The sequence below is a fragment of the Vulpes lagopus genome, chromosome 7 (assembly GCF_018345385.1).
Source record: "Vulpes lagopus strain Blue_001 chromosome 7, ASM1834538v1, whole genome shotgun sequence".
NCBI classification, from domain to species: Eukaryota; Metazoa; Chordata; class Mammalia; order Carnivora; family Canidae; genus Vulpes; species Vulpes lagopus.
In genome coordinates this window covers 12456483-12478920 of record NC_054830.1, presented here as the reverse complement: position 1 = coordinate 12478920, position 22438 = coordinate 12456483, and the positions used below count along the sequence as shown (strand labels likewise).

Genomic DNA, 22438 nt, shown 5'->3' with positions numbered 1-22438 from the left:
TTTGTTGAGAACATGTACGTCGGGGCCAGGTTCTTTGCCTGGTACACGGTCCCAAGGCTGCCGTGTTGGGGAACCCCTGCAGGTGCAGGGCAGCTGCCAGCCTCCCGCCCCCCCACTGGGATAGAACCAGCCGTGCAAAGGCTGCTGGAAACAGTGTTCCAGGCTGAGGGAACAGGGCCAGGGGACAGAAGGGTGGAGCATGGCGGGAAGCTATGGGCTGGGGGGGCAGGGAGAGGGGGGGGAGCAGTGAGATCCTGGCTCTGTCACCAGGCAGCCAGTGTCTCTGGGATGCAACCTCCTTGTCTGAGGACAACAGCTGTCCTTGCTGCAGGTGGTTAGGAGAAAAAGAAATGACACGGTTCATTCCTTGCACATGGTGCTCATATGGTAAAGTCTAGCCGCTATTGTTACGATGGTTTTATTGTTGCTGCTGTCAGTCTGTTTTATGTCAGGGACTGGGGCGGGGGGAGTCGGGATGGGGGGGCTTTCCTGTCCTCAGCAGGTGGCTCTGTCCACCAGCATGCAAAGTGAAGAGGGCCTCAGGACGGAGCCTGAGGGAGGGAAGCCAGTCCCCAAATCCCACACAGCGTGTGAACCCATTGACACAAAACATCCAGAACAGGCCACTCCATAGAGACAGAAGGCAGGTGGGTGGTTGCAGGGGCCGGAGGAGGGGGTGGGGGTGGTGACTGTTCATGGGGACAGGGTCTCCTTTTACAGTGATGGAAATGTTCTAGAATTCCGTTATGGTGATGGTGGCACACAGCTCTGTAATACACTAAAAAGCATTGAATTGTACATTTTAAATGGATGAAATTTACGGGAAGTAAATTCTATATTGATAAACTATTTTTAAAAAAGGAGAAAGGGAGCACCCTGGGTGGCTCAGCAGTTTAGCACCTCCTTTGGCCCAGGGCCTGATCCTGGAGACCCAGGATCGAGTCCCACGTCAGGCTCCCTGCATGGAGCCTACTTCTCCCTCTGCCTGGGTCTCTGCCTCTCTCTGTGTCTCTGTGTCTCTCATGAATAAATAAATAAATAAAAATAGTTTAAAAAAAGGAGGAAAAGAAAAAGTGCCATGATACAGGGGGTGGGGGTGAGGCCTGGAGTCTGTCCCCTAGAGCTGAAGCCCATTGGAGACAAGGCAGGTCGTGAGGGATGGGCAGGGAGGTGGCAATGACACTCCCAACCTGCAGGGCAGCAGGAGCTATGTGCCCAGGGTGGGATGAAACATAAGCCTGGGGAGCCAGATGGCAAGGAAGCCCTGGAAGGTTTGCATGGAAACATATCCTCCTGCAACAACTCCACCCCCTCCTGGGAGCTGGTCCCTCCTGCTCCTAGGCTACCCGGCCTCTGTGTCACATCTGGGAGGCCCCCTCCCCCCCACTATGGGAAACGGTGTCCATTAAGGACACTGAATATGTCCTGGGCTTAGAGCTGGCCTAGCATCACCTGTTCTAGCCCCACTGGTGCCCTATTAGCAGAGTTCTGCTGTCAGAATTTCTGGAACCCACCTGTCTAGAACTGATCTTCCTAAATATTGTGACCGCCCGTGGGCTGGGCCAGTCTGGTCCATCTCTGGGCACCTGGCTCACCAGCCTAGTGGGTGGTCCATAGACACTTGATGAGAGAAGAAGGGGAAGAAGCCATCACCTTACCTGAGGGCTGTCTGCCCCTGCCCACCTGACCTGGGGGCCTTGTCCCTGCCTACCTCAACTGGGTCAGACGTGCCATTGGCCAGGTGGCTGTCTTGGGCTCTGTCCCCTGCAGACTCAATCTCTCCCAGGACTGGGTAAGTCAACCACAGGGAGCAGAGGATGCCTGGAGCTGCTGGCAGCCTGGTGCCTCTTCAGTTGCCTCCTGGCCCAGGGTGTGTCCAGAACATTCCTGGCACTGAGCTGGCATCTTCCCCAGGACAGAAGTGGCCGGCGGAGCCGAGACGGGCCAGGGCGTTTACTATGGCGCTTTTATTTCCAGCCTGTTTGCCCAGAAGGCAGAACCAGCCAGGGCACCCATTTTGGGGGTGAATGGTCTGGCCCTCAGTTTTCTCATCTGCCCAACCTCAGAGCTGGCTCGAGTGCCGCCTGAGGCTGCTCCCTGCTCTCATCTCACTGGAGCCTCCAAGGATGAGTGGTTGGGTCCTAGTGACAGCCTAAGGGACAGATAAAGGTGCCTGGAGGCGTCTGACTCCAAGCCAGGCTCTGGTGTTGGTAAGAAGGGCTGTCGATGACACCTATAGCCTCTTCTTAGGGCAGATGTGCACATCCCCCTACCATACTCATCCCCTAGATGCACGGGCCCCAGGTAAGCACGTTATAGGGACTCTTGTGGAGGCATAGCCTCCCAGCTGAGGGAACTCCCTGGGCTTCAAGATGTCAAAGCACCCAGACAGGAACTAAAAGATGAGAATGAGCCATGTGGGTGCAGAGGGCACATCTGTGAGTGGCCTCATGATGGTGGCCTGGGGGAGGGAGATGTCTGGGGTCTGACCTGGGGACTGTGGTGTTTCATCAGGGCCTCAGAACTGACAGGGGAGCTGGGGCCTGAAGAGCAGGTAGCTCTTGCCCTTGAGGTGAAACTCTGGAAACTGGGATCTCGGGGAAGTGATTCTGGGGATGTCCGACTAGATGTTTCTGCTGTCAAGACTGGAGTGGTAAGGTTGCTGCATGTTCCCAGAACTGTAGGCAGGGCAGCTGCCCCCTGGGACCACCCTGACACTGCCCCAGGAGCCCACGGCTGACCTGATAGCTGATAGCTTGGCCGTGCCTGGCCCTGGGGGGACTGCCTGCCCATGGCTCCCTTGCCAGGGCCTACATACACTCCCAGCCCCGAGGAGACAGGGTTGGACCCACGGCGCAAGGAGAGGAGCCTGCCTTGACCTCTGGGCCCCTCCACCCCAAGAGGGCCCACCGCAGCTAGACTCAACCCTCCTGTTTCCCCATGCAACTTGGAGCGGGCACGAGCTCCTTCCTGTCGAGAGGATGCTGTGTGACATTGCTGTGCCCAGAGCAGCATCTGGGAACTGGTTGGCTTCTCCTCAACCAGAGCAGAGAAATCCAAGAGTGCACTTCATCCCACGCAGCCCACTTGGCGGAGTCCTGAGATACCTCTCCCTCCTTGGGAGGTCCTGGCTCTGTGCCCTGTCTCCTACCATAACTCTTGAATCTAAAAAAAAAAAAAAAAGTTTCTGTTGTTTTTTTTTAAGCTTTTATTTATTTATTCATGAGAGACACACAGAGAGAGAGAGAGAGAGAGGCAGAGACATAGGCAGAGGGAGAAGCAGGCTCCTTGTGGGGAGCCTGATGCGGGACTTGATCCCAGGACCCTGGGATCATGACCTGAGCCAAAGGCAGATGCTCAACCGCTGAGCCACCCAAGTGTCCCTATGTTTCTGTTTTTATAAACAGATTTATTGAGGCACAGCCGGCATACCATAAACCACACATCTGTACAAAGTATCAGATTAGCTAAGTTTTGACATATGTACTTGCCTATGAAACCATCACCACAGTAGAGGTAGTGAATACAACCAACAGCCCCAGAAAATTCCCAGGGATGGAAAAGAAAACTTCTGTTTCCTGTACTCACAACACCTCTGACACCACATGTGGGTTTTCCACACTGGTTAATTCTGACATTACCTGGAGTTAGTACAAACCCCCAACAGGAGAGGGCTGTAGTCCCATGAGATTGCCTCTACTTCCAACATCAGCCACAGTCCGGGTCTCCAGGACTGCTGACAGACTGGCTACAAATCAGAAATCTCCTGTGACCCCCTCTTTGGATTCCGTAGTTTGCTAGAACTGCTCACAGAATTCAGGAAAGTGCTTTATGTGCTGTTACTGATTTGCTATAAGGGATACCACTGAGGAAGAGCCAGATGAAGAGATGCACTGGGCATGGTATGTGGGAAGGGGTGTGGAGCTTCCATGCCCCCTCTAAGTGGTTATCCTCCCAGCACCTCCACCCTTTCACCAAGCTGGAAGCTCTTCAAGCCCTGTACTTTGTGTTACAGAGGCTTCAGGACATAGCTACGATTGATTAAATCATTGGCCATTGGCGATTGAGTATCAATCTCCAGCAGCTTTTCCCTCTTTGGACTCTAATCACGTGGTTGGTTCCCTGACAACCAGCTCCCATCCTCAGGTGTGTTCCAAAAGTCACCCCATTAACAGAAAGTCAGGTGTGGTTGGAAGCAGTTTGTTATGAATAACAAAAAGATGCTCCTATATCATTTTTTTAAAAAGATTTTATTTGTTTATTCATGAGAGACACACAGAGAGAGGCAGAGACACAGGCAGAGGGGGAAGCAGGCTCCTTGCTGGAAGCCTGAAGTGGGCCCTGGGCCCAGGGCCCTGGGATCACAATCTGAGCCAAAGGCAGATGCTCAACCACTGAGCCACCCAGGTGCCTCTATCAAGTGCCTTCCATCTGTCAGACACTGTATCAGTGAGTTTAAATCTCCAAATTGGTCTGCAAGGAAATGCTGTGATCTCCACTTTGTAGCTGGGGCAATTAAAAGGCTCAGAGAGGCATGCCTGGGTGGCTCAGCGGTTGAGTGGCTGCCTTCAGCCCAGGGCGTGATCCTGGAGTTCCGGGATCGAGTCCTGCATCGGGCTCCTTGCATGGAAACTGCTTCTCCCTCTACCTGTGTCTCTGCCTCTCTCTCTGTGTCTCTCATGATTAAAAAAAAAAAAAGGCTCAGAGATGTCAAGCAGTCTCTTACATGTCACACAGCTGGTAAATGTTAGAGTCACAATTTGAATTTGCACTTGGCTCCACTGGACCCACACTGCCCCGTGTAGTGGTCCTTCTGAGATTCTGGTCACTCCGGGTGTCCTGGGTTCCTCAGCCACAAGATGCATTTTCCTTCCTTCTTTTTTTTCTTCTCTTGTTTTTACTTTTATTGAGGTGATAATGACATACTGCAAAGTTCACCATTTTAGAGGGAACAATTCAGTGGCATTTAGTATATTCAAGATATTGGACAACTGTTGCCTCCCTCTGGTTATAGAACATTTTTACCACCCCTAAAGGAAATCCCATACCCTTTAGCAGTCACTTATCATTCCTCCTTGAATCTAGAAAGTAGCCAGCAATTAGATTTCCAGTATGCTGCCCCAGATCTGTCCCTGTTGTAAAGGCCAAGGGGTGGTGCGCCTGCTTGCCTCTCCCTAGCAGGGGTGCCCTGTGTTGGGGGGGCAATGGAAGAAGGTGCCCAGGCTCTATATGTCAGGTCCCAAAACCTCTGCCCCACTCATAACTGGAGCTAGAGAGGAAATCCCAGGTCTCTCCCTAAGATTTCCACTTCCCGGTAATTTCCCCATCTGCAGGGCCACACTGGCCTGGAGCCAGCTCTGCTGCTTGGCACAGAAGACCACTGTCCCCCGTGGCCTGTCCAGGTTCATATGATGCCAAGCATCTCAGAGAGATGTTCCCCAACGAGCCAAGCAGAGCCGGTTCCTCCTGGAACACCACCGAGAAAAGCTTTTGCCTTTTGGGGGTGGTGGGGGCTGGGGAAGGGGTGCGCAGAGCAAGGCACTGGAGGTGTTGGGGGAGCTGCTCCAAGCACAGGGATATGGGGCAGGATGGACTTGCTAGATCCAAATTTCCAAAGCAAATTCAACAGCTCGCACTTCAAGTTGCTGCCCAAGAGGCACATAGGGCCTGGGTGTGGCCAGCAGTGCCAGTCACTCCCTGCCAGCCATGTTCCTGCTGAGGAGCATGCCTGGGGCTTCTTTTTTCTTGAGCAGCAGCTTTTTTTTTTTTTTTTAATGATTTGATTTATTTATTCATGAGAGACACATAGAGAGAAAGAGGCAGAGACAGGCAGAGAGAGAAGCAGGCTCCATGCAGGGAGCCTGATGTAGGACTCGATCCCGGGACTCCAGGATCACGCCCTGGGCCGAAGGTGGTGCTAAACCGCTGAGCCACACAGCGATCCCCTTGAGCAACAGCTTTATTGAGATATACTTTACATATCATACAATTTACCCTCTTGAAGTGTTCAATTCACTAGTTTTTAGTACAGAGTTGTGCAACTGTCACCACGGTCCATCCTAGAGCATTCCCATCACTCCCAAAGGAGACCCCGTCGTGCCATTAGTCACTCCTCTTCCCCCCCCCCCCCCCCCCGCCCCAGCTCCTGGCAACCACTAATCGTTTTGTCGCTGTGGATTTGTCTGTTCTTGATATTCCATATAAATGGAATCACCCACTGTTTGTATCTGGCTTCTTTCTCTCAGCATGATGTTTTGGGATTTATCCATGTTGTAGCATGTGTCAGGGCTTCTTTCCTCTTAAGGCTAATCCTCCGTTGCACGGATGGACCACATTTTGTTTATCCATCCATGTGTTGATGGACATTTGTGTTGCTTCTGCCTTTTGGCGATCGTGACTAGTGCTGCTGTGAACATGTGTGTCCAATCTGTTGGAACACCTGCTTTCAATTCTTGGGGTCTAAGCCCAGCGCTGGAATTGCTGGATCCTATGCAAAATCTGAAGGAACTTGAAGGAACCACTTCCTTCTTTTGTGAGGTTACTATAAAGATGATAATGAAGTGTCATCATGTAAAGAATAGGACACCCTGTCAAATATGAATCCTACATAAAAAGTAATATGTTTATGTTTAGTGTAAGTATGTTCCAAATATCGCATGGGATATACTTATACTAAAAAAAAACCCCAAACACAACTTTTTACTGGGTCATTTATCTGAGATTCAAATTTTGAAATATTTTTACTTGCTCCCCCTAATTCACGTCTTTTCTCTGCCGAAAACGTTATTTAGCCCCATGCTTACTTACATGGGGCTTGCTTACTGTTTACAGTCTGTCTTTTGTGTATATGCCCCCAAAATGGAGCTGTTGGATCATATGGTAATTCTATGTTTAGCTTTTCAAGGAACCACCAGACTGTTTTCCTCAGCAGCTGCACCGTTTTAAATTCCCACCAGCAGTGCACACATTTTTCCACATCCTCACCAAAACTTGTTATGGTTTATTTATTTATTTATTTATTTATTTATTTATTTATTTATTTTTAAGTAATTAATTTTTAAAACTGGTTGCTTGGAGCTTTTCTTTTCTTTTCTTTCTTTCTTTTTTTTTTTTTTTTGGAGTTTTTTTCCACTTGGTACAAGGCACATGGTTCTAGGGTGTCAGAAAGGCTTGCCTGTGGCTTGGATAGTAAAGAGTGGTGTTCTCTCAACTTCTTTTTTGGTGTTTTGCTGTTTTAATATAAAAGAGCTCAACTGCTTCTGCTTGCTGCAGCCTGCCTGGTCTAGGGGGAGGGGAGGGGCTCTGATGAGCCTCGCTGCCTTCTGAAGCCTGATGATGGCCACTCAGGATGGGGACTCAGTGTTGGTTTTGCCAGGATGGCCACCAGGCTGCTTCCTCATGGCTTCCAGAGCCAAGTCACAGGTGATCTTGCTGCTGGAGTTCTGGAGAGATCCCAAGGGTTCTGGGGACTCCAACACTATAGCCATGAACGGGAGAGTGGACCTCCTAAAAAAGAACCTTGCCCACCAGTGACCCGGGTTGGCCTTGAGGAGACCAGGGTGGTGAGGGATGCCTTCCCCAGGATCCTCTGCACTTCCGCAGGAGCTGTTACTGGAAGTGGAGACCAGGTGGCACAGGTAATAGTCATGGGTGGTCACGATTGAGCCGCTGGAGGGGACGGCTGTCATCCTGTCTCTTGTGACCTGGTGGGAACCTTGGTGGTGACCCCTCATGGACCTTGGGGCACGATCACAGGGTGCAAGGACAGGGATGCTAGGCCACAGAGCCCTTTTGCAGAGGAGACCACTAAAGGCTGCTCCGCGACGGAAGTGGGCACAGGGTGCGCAGGGGGTTAACACCCCTGCTTGGCTATTATGGTCTATTTAAAAAAACAGCAAGAAACCATTGTAATAGGTGTGAAGTGATATCTTGTGGTTTTAATTTGATTTTGCATTTCCCTAATTTGATTTTGCATTTCCCTAATTTGCATTTCCCTAATAATTAGTGATGTTGAGCATCTTTTCATGTGCTTGTTGGCCATCTGTATGTCTTCCTTAGAGACACATCTATTCAGATCCTTTGCCCATTTTGGAACTGGGTTGTTTGCTTTTTATTGTTGTTGGGCTGCAGACACTCTTAATATATCCTGGGTATTAATCCTTTATCAGATATCTGATTCACACATATTTTCTCCCACTCTTTGGGTTGCCTAAAATTCTATTGTTTAAGCCGCCCATTTATGATAATTTGTTATAGCAGCCACAAGAGACTCATACAGTAGTGTTCCTCCCATGCCCTTGCCTGGCCTGGAATTCACGTGTGATGTGTGTGTGTGTGTGTGCACATGTACACACACACACACACACACACACACACCCTTCAAACATTTTGGTTGTTCCTGGGGAGAGTGAATGTTCACTCTTCGCCATGGGCAAAGGGAGAGTGCTGGGCAGATCTTGGCCTGGATTTTTCCTGATCTGTGAAGGTGCCTTGGAAGATGCTTCCCTTGTCCATGGAGATTCCCAGCAGCCCTTGCACCTTGCTTCTGAACAGCTTCTCCCAACCACTCTCCTTGGGTGTCTTTTCTAAACACCTGGGAATCCTGGAGAAGATACTGAGGTTGAGGCACGCAGCAGGTGGTGAGGATGAGCACGACCTTGACTCCATCTTTGCTATAGTGGCTGCAGTGGCTCTGGTTCAGTTGCCAACACGCAGCTCTTTGTACCTGCCCAGGAGCTACACACCCTCTAAGTGAGTGGCCAGGGGCTGGTCACCCAGATTGAGGTTCTTGTAGCCTCACTGGAGGCCATCGCTCCAGGGAATCAAGTGGTGCTCCTGGCAGGCATGCCCCTGGAGGCTGAGGCTACCCTGGGTCAGTGTGGAGTGGAGGCTCTGACCACCCTGGAAGTAGCTGGCTGCATGGTTCCCTGGCCCATGCTGGGAGAGTAGGAGGGCAGACTCCCCAGGTGGCCAAACAGAAGAAAAAGAGGAAGACAGGCCGAGCTAAGTGGTGGATGCGGTACAACCAGCAACGTTGTGCCCACCTTTGGTAAGAAGGGCTCCAATGCCAACTCTTAAGTCCATCGTAATCCTGGCTTTTCCCAAGAAAGCCACTTAATGCAGTCAAAAAAGACGCTATTAGAGTTCGCTCCCAGGACCCCCTGGGTTTGGGGAAAATCAAGAAGCCCTCCTGCCCATTTTCTTTGCTGAGATCAGGTGAGGCTGGCTGAAGAGCCCCCCTCACGGCCTACTCTAAACCCCAAGACTTGGGAGTGGGCTCACACTGGCAGTGGGGAGAGATCTCTGATCCTCTGCAGAGCCAGCACCCCTGGTCCTCACATCTCTGGGTACAGAGGGCAGGAGGTGCAGGAAATCTCCCTACCTAGTCTGAACCCCTCTACCCCCCAGACAACAGGAAGTGAAAATGCTCAGCTCTTGTTGAAAATGCCTTCCTGTACCCTTTCCCTGGCTGCTGTTTCCCTCTTGTCCTATGAATGTGGTACCTCCTTCCTTCATCAATTTATCCCTCATCCCCTGGATGAACACATAGGCGGCTCCTGGTTATTCACTGCTCCTAACAAGGCTGCTGTGAATGACTGGAGCACCTTGGCATCTGTGTCCTTCCAGTAAGATCAGAGGTTAGATGCAGTTACGTTTTTGTTAGTATGGCCAGTGGCTCCCCAAGTAATGTTGCTGCCGTGCCCTTCCAGGCAGTGAACAACATGCCCCACCGCTGCTCCTGCACACAGGCAAGCCCTGTTCCAGCTCTGGCTTTGGGGTCCCTGCCGTGCTGTGCTAAACACCTGTACCTTGCAGGCGATGAGTCTGCACATCTGTCTTCCAGTGCCAAGACCAGACTCTGACCCCTCAGAATGTCTAGGAATTGACTGGCTCCACGGAAGAACAAAATGCTTCTCAACAATAGGACCACATCCCTCATCCGCCCACCCAGACCTGGCCCCCTATGCAACTCATCACTGGCACGGTAAGAGATGTTTAACAATCTCCCAGTGGGGGCACCTGGGTGGCTCAGTGGTTGAGCAGCTACCTTCAGCTCAGGTCATGATCCCAGGGTCCTGAGACAGAGTCCCATATCGGACTCCCCACAGGGAGCCTGCTTCTCCCTCTGCCTGTGTCTCTGCCTCTCTCTGTCTCTCTCATGGATAAATAAACAAAATCTTAAAACAAAACAAAACAAACTCCTGGTGGGACCAACCCAGCCAGTTCTGCCTTGACGTGACATTCCTAAAAATGACCACACTCTGCAAATTCGCACCAACCACAGGGCTTATGGGAAAACAGGGTCAGGCCACAACTTAAAAACTGTGTCATTGACACATTAAAAAAAAAAAAAAAAAAAAAAAAGACCGGCTCCTACTGAAAGCGGTAGCATTGCTGCACACATGTAAAGTGGCTTAGAATGATGTGAATACTGCAGCAAATACTTGACCTTTAGAAGGGACCTGAGGTTCACAGGTGGTCGTGGTGTGGGAAGGCTGTAGCCAGGTTTCCAGATAGGGTCTGTCGTGGTAGCTCCTAACAGCTGAGGGAGTGTGTAGATGTTGAGGGGCATGTGTGGTGGGGGGTAGGGGGGTTGTTGTATATTCACATGCAACTCGGGTCAGCCGGGTACAGTTTTCTGCATTCCTCCAGCTTTGCCCCTGAAAAAACCCTGCATAAGCACCACCACATTCGATCACATTATGCTCAAATCCATCTCTGAGGTCTCCATCATGTTGGAACAAATTTGTGCTTTCAAAGCAAATTAGAGCACAATGGATGGGGCTCCCCCCCCCCAACTCCTCATCCCCCAGCAGTTTGAGGCTACCAGCAGGAAGTCACTAAATGTGATGTGGGGAGGGATGTGTAGTATTACAGTTTTTTCACCATCAGATACAAGAGTCAGGGGTATCCTCAGGAGCACAGAGAATAGTGAGATGCAGTGAAATGAGGAAGTGATAACTTTTGAGTACTTGCAACTTTTATTTTTAATATCATGGATTTAATTGCAAGTTTGTACAACTCAGCTTTTAGCGATGGCCCTGAGAAACGAGGGCTCACACGTTTCCTAGAAATGGATCACCTGGCTTTCCCCCAGGGCCCCGCTGCAGCTCAGGGGGCTGGTGAGGACCTCAGCACATGTGTACTGAGCACCCACGTGTCTGGGGCCAGGTGTCCAGCAGCAAATGGGGCTTATATCTCGGGGGAGACAGACGGGAAGCAAGGGCTCCTGGGATAAAACGATCATTGCTCTCGTGTTGGGCACCAGAGCATCAAACTGGGTGATGAGGGCATGGTGGTGTCTATTATTCACCCCATTAGTGAAGGAGGGATCCCCTGCATCAAACAATTTGAGATGGCCAAACACACAACACCCAACACCAGTCTGGTGAGATGGACAGACAGCAGCTCGTCACATAAACTCACAACCCTGGGTTGGAAGAGGACCCAGCTCGCCATGCAAGACCACATGGAGGTTGCATTTGGGAGGGGAGTGAACCCCCAGATGCTGTGGGAGGCAGACTTTCCAGTAACAGGAGGGTGAAGGGGTCCTTGGTTCCCAGGGGAGGATGTGATTGGATTGTTTGAAAGACAAGGAGGGGAGCCTTGCTAGGCCGGGGACTGGTGGGGTATAACTGGGTGGGGTTACAGAGGTGGGAAACAGCCTCTTCTGCCGAGTGGGGGGGCATACATATAGTGACAGCAGGGAACTCACAGGCCTTTGGTGGGTGGCAGGTGGCGGTCCGTGATTTCATGGAAGCCGGTGTGGCTGGAGCCCAGTGGAGGAGGGGACAAAGGGAGGGGCAGGAGGGAGCAGGAGGCTGGCTTCAAGGCTGGAGAGTGGGACCCATTTACAGAAGAGCAGGAGGAGGCGTTGTGGGCTGGACAGGACAGACCCACATCAGGAGGGTGATACCAGAAGGCCCTGCCTGGTGCCGGAGAGGACAGAGTTTAGGGGCCTGTGCCTCTTCTTGGTCTCAGCACCCGGGTGGCGCCTGCCGTCCGCCCCCTTCCACCAGGCTCCTGCGGGGCCTCTCCAGCATCTGCTAGGGCAAGCCCTGTCTGCCCTGTGTCCCCACTGCCTGCCCAGGGCTTGGCCTAAAGCCAAGAGAGGGCTGGTGCGCAGGCCACCCAGAGGCCCCACAGTGCCTGGGAGCAGGGAGGGTTCAGAGGAAGCTTCTGGGAGGAGCAGAATTGGGTGGAATTGGGTAGCCGAAGGGAAAAGGCCAAAGAGCAGAGTTTGAGGGGTCAACACAAAGCATCTGAGGAACTGGGGTGAGACTGGGCCATCAGGGTGGCCTCGGGGCAGCCTGGAGTTTGGACTTGGTCCCAAAGAACAGGGATCCCCAAAGATTTGGGGCAGGATGGGAGAGTGGTCAGCAGTAGTTTTAGGAGGAGCCCTGTAGCTAGACTGGTCCTCTTAGAGGGGGAAACGGTGCCAGTTGAGGGTGGGGGTGATGCTGGGAGGAGGGGGACAGGACTTGAACATGATAAAGAAGGAGGTGTGCCCCCCAACTTATGGGCTATTGCTGAGTTGGGGACACTCTGAGGGGCAGGAGAGTAAGGGGTGCTGGCCCTACCCTGCTGTAGGCCAGAGGGGAAAGGAGGCCCACAGAGGGGAGGGCCTGGCTCAGCGGACCTGTGGACAGCGGCAGGGGTGGGTGCTGCGAGGGTAGAAGTGAGGGCCAGCAGTCAGGCACCGGGGGACACTTGCGCATCTGGAAGGTTCACCCCGTGGCCAGCCTGTCTCCCCAAAGGGCTTTGCTCCTGAGGCCGCGTACACCGCACAGGTCGCCCGGGGAGGCCTGGGCAGGTCGGGTCGGAGGAGGGGGCCATGCGGGGGTGGGGGGGCGATCCAGGAGGAGGCAGGGGAGGCGGGTCCCAGGAGGATGAGACCCCAGGAAAGGGGAGCGGGGGCGATGCGGGGGGCAGGAAAGGACCGCTCGGATCCGGATCCGAGGAAGGAGGACGTGGACCTGGCCTGGGGGTCAGGTCCGGGCAGGGGGCGGGGCAAGTCCGGAGAGAGTCCTGGCAGGGGGAGGAGTCCCGGGGAGGGAGCGGGGCCGGGCGGCCGGGCAGGGAGGGGGCGGGGCGAGGGGGAATAGGGGCCCTGTCGGGTCCGAGGGTCTGGGGGTGAGCCGCCGCGGGGTCCGGGCAGGGGGCGCGGCGGAGGCGGTGGAGGCGGCGAGTCGGGGGACCGGCGCGGGGCGGGGGGCGGGGGGCGGGGGCGGGGCGAGCTGGGGGCGGGGCCGAGGCGGGTCCGGGGAGGGGGCTGGTCCGGGGCTGCCCCAGCTCGGCCAGCGGCGGAGCGGGGCGCATGGCGCCGTGCGCACGGCGCGGGGGCTGCGAACAAAGGGCCCCCGGCGGCGCAGGGGGCACCGCGGCGCTCGGACCCCGGCCCCGGCCCAGCCCCGGCCCGGCCCCCTCCCTGGGCGCGGCGCCCCCGCGGAGCCGAAAAATGCGGGGCGCCCTGCTCTGCCCGCTGCTGCGCCTCCTGCTTGTGCTGCGGTCGCCGCGGGACGGCGTGAGCGCTGCGCCCCAGGCCCCGTGAGTTGCGGCGGGCGACGGAGGAGGAGGCCGTCCTCTGGGGGGGCCCGGGGACTGGTCAGAGAGGTGCAGCGACCCGTTCGAGGCGGCACAGCCTCCGCACCGGGCGGGACCTAGAGTCTGGCGCCCGGCTCCCGGGGTCGGGGGCAGGGGGCCCCGAGCCCTCCGACGTGGCCACCCGGAGGGGTTCCCAGACCAGGCTGCCAGGCCGCGCCCCCTCCCCGCCTCCCCCCGGGGTGCACGGGGCTGTCGTCGTGGGTGGTGACTTCAGGCTGTCGGTGGCACGGAGGTGAGGTGCGTGTCTTGGCTGGGACGTGGGCGAGACCTGCCGGCCCATCTCCCTGGGAGGGCGTGGTGGCCGGGAGGAAGTGCTTGTTTTGCTTCCACATTTTTCTTGAAGTTTGCCTGCGGAGCCTCTGGTGGGTCGACACAGCGAGGAGGTGAATTAACTAGCTGCTAAGGAGAATTTCCCGTGAGTTGGCTTCATCAGGAATATTTCCAGACCTGGAGTTGGGGTGAGCCCTGGAGGCTGTGGGCTCAGGGAGGCCACCTGGAGCTGCCCAAGCTTCAGCTTTTATGAGGTGGTTTGTTCAAGCCGAGCTTGCTTAGGAGTTCCCAGAAAACAGGTCAAGCATGGGACTTGGTGGGTGGTGTCTCTTCCAGCCAGGCTCCTTTGGAAAAGGAAGACACCATACTGCGCCATACTTGAGCCATGGGATTTACCTCTCCTGGGCCCTTGTGAAATTGGAATTCAGCAAATTTTTGTCCCCGGTGTTTCAAAGCAGGCACTCCTTAAAATAGAGGTTTTCAGCCAGGGGGGACCGATTTTTGTTTCCCTGGGGGTCATTCGGCAATTTTAGCGGGGGGCATTTTTAGCTCACATCTAGGGAGGGGCAATGCTGCTGGAATCTACCGAGTGGAGGCCAGAGTTGCTGCAGAAGAAACGTTTTGCCATGTGCAGGTCCACCCTCACCACAAAGCTTGACCCGGCCCTAAATTAGAGACCCTGCTTTATAAGGACCAAGTTCAGAGTTGGGTGGAACTGCAACTCTGGGTTGCAGAGTTTCGAAGGGTTTTCAGGAGCATTTGCCTCTGGCTAACAAAGTCATCCTTCTGTCGAGGGACTTGGAATCCCTGTGCTGGAAGACACACACTAGGAAGTGAAGTTGCAAAATTACTGACCCAGGTTCTAGATTAGTTAACCTCTAAGCCAGGGACATGGTCCACCCAGTGGAGGGATCCTGTTTTAGGAATAGCCCTGGATACCCACTTCTGTGACCATGTGATTTTTAAAAAGATACTTTATTATTTATTTATTTATTTATTTATTTATTTATTTATTTTTTAAATTTATTTTTAAAATATGTTATTTATTTATTTGAAAGAGAGAGAGTGCACACACATGAGCAGGGGTGCAGGGGTGGGGGAGAAGGAGAAGCAGACTCCTTTCTAAGTAGGAAACCCATTGCGGGGCTCAGTCCCAGAACCCTGGGATCATGACCTGAGCCAAAGGCAGATGCTTGCTTAATGGGCTGAGCCACCCAGGTTCCCAGACCCATGTGATTTTTGCATGAGGAATCCCTGACCCCCAGAAAGCAGCATGGGTTTGCACATTGTAGTAAGACCAAGACTGTCTGCTTTTTACCAAACACCACCTTTTCCAGGCCGGGACCTGCTGAGACCATAGGATGAGAAGCAGTGTCAGTTGTGATGCCAAGGGGGTGCATCAGGTCAACAATGCTTAGCCAGCAAGCATCCCAACAGCTGCAACTCGTGAACCTCAGGGAGAGTTAATTTGGTTCTGTTGGGTTCTCTAGGTCCTTTGGGTGAAAAATCTAACTCAGATCTGGATGAGGGCTTTAAGAGGAGACTAAGGAAAATGAACATATGGATTTGTCTATTCCCCAAATACTCTTCCCCAGCATGTGCTGGGGGTCCTCTGGGAGCTAGATGGAAAGGTTATTCCTAGAAGAAGTTGAGGTCCCCCTGCAGCAGGCAGGACACATAGGAAGCTGGAGTCATTGCACCCCCGGGTTGGTGTTGGAATTAGATAATACACAACATGTCCCTAGGGTGATGATGCTTACCCAGGATCAGCACAGTTACGCACCCAGGATCACTGCACGCTGTGTGAACTGCTGAGGCCAGACGCTGCACACAGGAACCTGGTCATTGCGAGTGATTGTTGGTGCTGGAGTCGGACAGAACGTTGGACTCCCAGGGTCATTACTGGTTCTGGTCATTGCTGGATCTGGGCTGTGTACCTACAAAACTAGGGTCTTGGCACATTCTCATCAGTGCTGGAGATACATAGTAAGTCATCATATGTCCTGAGGTCCTTGCAGGCTCCGGTCTGTCCTGAAGTAGGACAGTCCACGTAGGAACCCAGAGCGCGTGAACTCTGGCCACTGTTCAAGCTGGACAGAGCACGGCAGGCTTCCAGGGTCGGTGCTGCGGCCGGACAGGACTCAACAGGAAGCCACTGTGTCTTTTGAAATGCCCCATTTTTCATGAAGTTTTAATAAAGTCCAGTTTATCAATGATTTCTTTGATGGATAATGCTTTTGGGATCTTTTGCATGAAATCTTTGCTTTAACCCAAGTTCACAAAGCCTTTCTCCTGTGTCCTTCTGGTGTTTTTTTTTTTTTTTTAATAGTTTTACATTTATTTTATTTTATTTTATTTTTTTTAAATTTTATTTGGGGATCCCTGGGTGGCTCAGCGATTTGGCGCCTGCCTTTGGCCCAGAGCGCGATCCTCGAATCCCGGGATCGAGTCCCGCGTCGGGCTCCCTGCATGGGGCCTGCTTCTCCCTCTGCCTGTGTTTCTGCCTCTCTCTCTCTCTCTCTCTCTGTGTGTGTCTATCATGAATAAATAAATAAATCTTTAAAATAAAAAAAATTTATTTATTTGAGAGCGAGAGAGACAGAGATAGCAACAGAAATAGTGAGAGAGAGCACGAGTGAGGAGAGCAGAGGGAGAAGCTGGCTTCCCACCAAGCAGGGAGACCGATGTGGGACTTGATCCCAGGACTCCGGGATCATGACCTGAGCCCAAGGCAGACATGCTTAACCAGCTGAGCCACCCAGGCGCCCCTATAGTTTTACATTTAGATCTCTGACCCAGTTTGAGTTCATCTCAGCATATGGTGTTCAGTAGTCCGGGATCTAAATTCATCTCCGTGTCTGTGGACGTCCGGTTGTCCCAGAGAGGATTCTGAGAGATGAAAATCTCTCCTAATTTCCTTGCCTGGCCTAGGGTTTTCCCTTTCACCTGTTTCCTTCTGGTGCCTGTAGGTCTGCAGGGTTGGATTTGTGCTACCTTTGCTGTCTGGGCTCTCAGCACTTGCTGTTGCCTTGTGAGCAGTTTTTGTGGGTGAAGATGAATGAGACTTTCTGATTATCTGTGGAAGGTTGTAGAATACCAGAGGCAGGAGCTCAGGGGGGAGGATCTGTGCCTCAAGTTGGATGCCCTAAGGGTGCCCCAAGGCTCTCTCCTGTCTGATCCACGGCATGTTCCTTCTCCTTCTGGAGTGACAGCTTTCCCATCTGCAAAGGAAGATAATGTTCTCTACACTCCAGGAGTATCTTCACAGTTCATGAAGCTGAGGATTTTCAGGAAGAGAAACCTGTTTTGGTTCCATTGTTCACAGAGCTTTTTCAGTGTCGGGCCATTTAGTTTATTTATTTATTTTTAAATTTTTATTTATTTATGATAGTCACACAGAGAGAGAGAGAGAGAGTCAGAGACACAGGCAGAGGGAGAAGCAGGCTCCATGCACTGGGAGCCCGACGTGGGATTCGATCCCGGGTCTCCAGGATCGCGCTCTGGGCCAAAGGCAGGCGCTAAACCGCTGCGCCACCCAGGGATCCCCATTTAGTTTATTTTCAGGGTTTTTGTTCTTAAAATTAATGCTGCAGGAAGCTCTTTGTTTCTTTCCACTGGGTTCTGGAGTCCGGCTGCCTGGGTCTGAATCCTAGTCTCTTGGCACAGGCACATGACTTGGCCTGCCTTTCTTTCTTCTTTCTTTCTTTCTTTCTTTCTTTCTTTCTTTCTTTCTTTCTTTCTTCTTTCTTTCTTTCTTTCTTCTTTCTTCTTTCTCTTTCTTTCTTTTCTTTCTTTCTTCTTTCTAATTTTATTTATTTATTTAAAAGGAGACAAAGCAAGCACAAATAGGGGGAGGGGAGAAGGAGAGGGAGTAGCAGATTCCCCATGGAGCAGGGAGCCCGCCTCAGGGCCTGATCCCAGGACCCGGTGATCATGACCTGAGCCAAAGGCAGATGCTCAGCTGATTGAGCCACCCAAGTGCCCCATGACTTGGCTTTTCTAGGGCTCTAATTTCTGACTCAGTAAATGGCTTTTAGCACTTGTCACAGGGTGGCTCTGAGGATGAAGTGGGATCCTGCCAGTAACTCAGGAGAGTATTTCACAGCGTTGGTGCAGCACGCACAAAGGTCCTGTGGCAGAATAAGATGACTGAAAAGGCCAGAGGCCAGAATGCAGACATTGGAAGGGGGTGTGGTGCCGGCTAGATCCAGAGAGGCCAGGTTTACCTCATCAGGAGGCTTCAGAGATCAATAAGCCAGCCCATGGTCTCAAGGAGCTCACAGGTCAGTGGGGGACACAGATACATAAAATGACAGTGTCATCATGGTGTGGTCAGGTGTAGGTGGAAGCCAATGCAGGGAGTACTGTGACCCAGCCAGAGCTACAGGGAGGCCGGCGGGAGCTGGGGGTCAGACAGCCTTCGGACTTCACTGAGGTTCTCCTTTCTGACAGGCCCTATTTGATTGCCGCGCCCTCTGTCTTCCGCTCCGGAGTGGAGGAAGTCATCAGCGTGACCATCTTTAACTCCCCTCGGGAAGTCATGGTCCAGGCTCAGCTGGTGGCCCAGGGCGAGGCACTGGCATGGAGCCAGGGAGCCATCCTGGGTAGGTCCCTGACCAGGGCTTCCTCTCCCTCTGTAGAGTGGCCTTCGGGGCTCAGGCAGTGTGGGCACTGCTTTGCTTCTTTCCCATCTCACCTCCTATCAGGGCAGGGAGAGCAGACTGCCTTCTCCCCACTTTTCAGATGGGGATATTGAGATCCAGGAGGGGCAGCCACCTGCCTCGTCTAGGAAATCAGAGTGCATTGTTCCTCTGTAGCCCAGGTTCTATTTTTTCTTTTATTTTTTTAAGATTAAAAAAAATTATTCATGAGAGACACAGAGAGAGGCAGAAACATAGGCAGAGGGAGAAGCAGGCTCCCCATGGAGAGCCTGATACAGAACTTGATCCCAGGACCCTGGGATCATGACCTGAGCCAAAAGAAGACACTCAACCACTGAGCCACCCAGGTGCTCCCACAGCCCAGGTTCTCTGGGGGCATATCTGGATGGAGTCAGGCCTTCTTCTGGCTAGAGGTGGGACCGGGGTCCAGCGGGACTCTCATGACCACTTCAGACCTTTTATTGAGCTTCTAGGACACCTGTGGTGCTAGATCCAGCCCCCAGCTTCCAGCCAGACTGTCACTGAGTTGGGCTCAGGCCCCTGGCCAGCCTCTGCCCTGCTGTCCTTGGTAAACTGCAGATAACAGCAGTGTGGGCCTCCTGGACAAAGGTAGTGAGAGTAGGGAGCTGCCTCAAGGCCTGGAGTCCAGCAGGGCGGACACCTTATTTCTCACATACAGTGTGATTTGGCCACAGGAGACACAGAGAGACGATGTCAAGGCTCTAAGACCAGCAAGGTAGCACCTATCCCCTGGGGAGATGAGGGAGAGGGTGGTCTGGAGTGGAAACCAGGAGAGGGCTAGGGTAGGCAGGAGTGAAGTCCTGACTCTGTGGGCCCTCCTGAAACCCAGATCAGGTTGGCTTCAGCAACAGAGTGTTTATGGGCTGTCATAACTAGGAAAGTCCACTGGCATCACTGGCTGTCTCCCAGCCCCACTTCTGGGTGGGTCTGTGTCTCCCCAAAGCTGAGAGTGTGACAGGTACGCGAGACCGCTGAGAAATATCCCAGTGTTCTCTCTGATTGGCCTATCTTGGGTCATGTGCTCAATCAATCAATCAATCAATCAATCCTGACCCAACCCCTCTGACCGGGGTGGGGAGGCCTATGCCGATTGGCCCATTTGGGGTCATGTGCTCAACTCTGAGTCAATCACTGTGACTGTGGGAAGACCTATGTAGATTTGCCCTGAGCCTCAAGAGAGATGGGCGGAACCGCAGCAAACCTCAACTGAGAGCTGGGCAGGTCGTTCCCCCAAGGAAATTGGGGTTCTGCTAGTAGAAAATGGGGAATGGATACTGGGAGGCAAAACAGTAGATGCTAAATTAAGTGCTAGAAAGCCTGGACAGGTGTCAGAGTGGTAAATGATTCAGCTTGAGTAAAGAGAGAGGTGATGGGAAAACACATCTATTGGAGGGAAGTTCACTGGGGACCTCAGTCTCCTCTTTTTTCCCTCTACCCTTCTTGTTCCACTCCCCTGGAGAGTTTTCTCTTTGCTCTCCTCACAGCTTACCTTGGGCAGGGGTTGGGATGACATCAATTAAGTATACAGGCTGGCCAATTTTCCCCTGAATAGCTTGGCTTTTGTCCATCCCCTCTGGCCTTCAAGCTCTCGCCCGCCAGCTTGGAGGAAACCTCTCACTTTTCCCAATCCCAGGTCAGACCAGCATGACCCAGTATGTGTGTTTGTCCACAGACAATCCCTCTGGGTTTGAGAAGGCTCCTAGTTGTAAGGCTGCAGCTCAGGGAGGCAGGCAAACCCAGCTCCCAATTTAACTGTTTTCATCTAATTTTTATTTTTTAGATAAAGGAACAATCAAACTCAAGGTAAGCTATGGATTTTTAACATCTCAATGAACCCCCACCTTGGAAATAATTGATTTGGAATGGAACACGAGAAGTTTCATGCATGGTGAGAAAAATCATTAACGGTAATGTCAACAATGAATAATGAAGAAAAAATTGAGAAGAGGAAAAAACTCACCCGTGATCCCATCCCCCGTACCTTTCACTTTTGTGTTTGCCTGTAAATCCTCATCCACTTAGAGACATTTCTTTCATAGCTGCAGTTAAAGGGTAGACCCCCTGGTGCTTCCTGCTGTTTTCTCTTAGCGCTGTATAAACATACTTCCCTGTATTCAAATATCTATAATTGTAATTTGCCTTCTATTGGTAAGAGCATCCAGCACATCTCTTTTATGTATTAATCTACTAACCCCTTCCACCTTGTACATGGTTAGATTTCTTTTTTAAAGACTGCTTTCAGGGTTTTGATAATGTAATCCAAAAGTTGTAAGCATCTTTGTGCATAAAGATGTATTAGCATTATTTTATTTTTTAAAAATATTTTATTTATTTATTTGAGAGAGGGCATGCATGCGGGGGGCACAGAGGGAGAGGGAGAAGCAGGCTCTCCAGTGAGCAGGAAGCCTGATGCGGGGCTCGATCCCAGGACCCTGGGATCATGACCTCAGCTGAGAGCAGATGCTTAACTGACTGAGCCACCCAGGTGCCCCAGAGATGTCTTAGCATTCCCAATGCCTGCCTTATTGACAGTGGTCGAACCTTTTCTCTATGACAGCAGTTCCCACCTGGTGGGGATGTTTGCCCTCTCCCCCACCTCCGGCCCCAGGACATTGGGCAGTGTCTGGAGACCTTTTTGGTTGTCACAACTGGGGAGGGCACCTACTGGGTGGTCAGCACCCCTGCAGTGCTCAGGACAGTCTCCATGACCAAGAGAGAGCCAGCCCCAGATGTCAGTAGTTGGGAAGCCCTTGATAAAGTCCCCATAGCTGTCCTTTGGGCAGGTCAGCTTTCTAGTGAATCAGAAGGCAGGGTTGCTCTGGACAAGGGTTAAGATTATGCACGATTGGGACGCCTGGTGGCTCAGCGGTTGGGTGGCTGCCTTCGGCTCAGGGCGTGATTCCGGGGTCCTGGGATCGAGTCCCACATCGGGCTCCCTGCGAGGAGCCTGCTTCTTCCTCTGCCTCTGTCTCTGCCTCTCTCTGTGTCTGTCATGAATAAATAAATAAATAAATCTTAAAAAAAGAAAGATTATGCATGATCCCTGGCCACTGCATCTCAGAAGGCACTCTTCACAGGGTCGGTGCTGTGGATTTGTATAAGAGACCAATGAAGGGCTATATAATTCTAGGAGAGGGGGCCAGGGGATCTTCAGACTATCTAGAGACTCCAGGGACACCTGGTGGCTCAGTGGTTGAGCACCTGCCTTTGGCTCGGGTGGTGATCCCTGGGTCCTGGGATCGAGTCCTGCATCGGGCTCCCCACGGGGAGCCTGCTTCTCCCTCTGTCTGTGTCTCTGCCTCTCTCTGTATCTCATGAATAAATAAATAAAACCCATTTTAAAAAATGTAGACTAGAGACTCCATAAAAGGCCTGGGGATCCTTAACTCTTAGAATAGCTCCTGATTAGCAATTCTCCACTTGGGAACGTGGTGATTCTGGTCCCTCAGGAAACCCTGGCAGTGGCTGGAGACATTTCTGGTTGCCATAACTGGTGGTGGGGGTTCCTACTGGCATCTGGTGGGCGGAGGCCAGAGATGCTGCCCAACGCCCTGCAATGACAGAGTGGCCCCCACTGCAAAGAATGATCCAGTCCTAAGTGTCAGTGGTACCAATGCTGAGACACACTCTGTCGTTCGCAAAGCTCTGCGCTCTGCCTGCAGGTGCCCACGGGCCTCCGGGGCCAGGCCCTCCTGCAGGTGTGGGGCCGCAGCCAGCAGGCAGAGGAGGGCTCCCTCTTCCACAACCAGACCTCCGTGACCGTGGACAGCCGGGGCGCCTCTGTGTTCATCCAGACTGACAAGCCGGTGTACAAGCCCCAACACCGAGGTGGGCAGCTCTTGGGAGTTGGGGGAGGGCTGGCCCCAGCCTGGGCCGCCGCA

The 22438-nt window shown here is 52.6% G+C and overlaps 2 protein-coding genes and 1 pseudogene across 10 annotated transcripts in view; 2 read left to right on the top strand and 1 right to left on the bottom strand.

Annotated features, from left to right (window-relative positions):
- Positions 1–7396: 7396 nt before the first annotated feature.
- Positions 7397–7688, bottom strand: PPDPF (pancreatic progenitor cell differentiation and proliferation factor). Its single transcript, XM_041762394.1, is given in 2 exon segments — positions 7397–7518; positions 7556–7688. Coding segments are annotated over 2 exon segments (255 nt in total).
- A 739-nt stretch (positions 7689–8427) lies between these two features.
- On the top strand, positions 8428–9078 carry LOC121495105 (annotated as a pseudogene).
- Positions 9079–13275: 4197 nt separating this feature from the next.
- Positions 13276–22438, top strand: part of CPAMD8 (C3 and PZP like alpha-2-macroglobulin domain containing 8) — a 76478-nt gene continuing 67315 nt past the window's right edge. For 6 of the 9 annotated variants that reach the window (XR_005989066.1, XM_041763976.1, XM_041763979.1 and 3 more), the window contains exons 1-4: positions 13276–13548; positions 18328–18479; positions 20338–20360; positions 22220–22385. Coding sequence is in view for 7 of the 9 variants with exons in the window: in XM_041763976.1 (XP_041619910.1) it covers positions 13319–13548; positions 18328–18479; positions 20338–20360; positions 22220–22385 (571 nt within the window). In the remaining 2 variants the exon portion in view is untranslated. The other 3 variants (XM_041763980.1, XM_041763981.1, XM_041763982.1) reach the window with 3 other exon arrangements.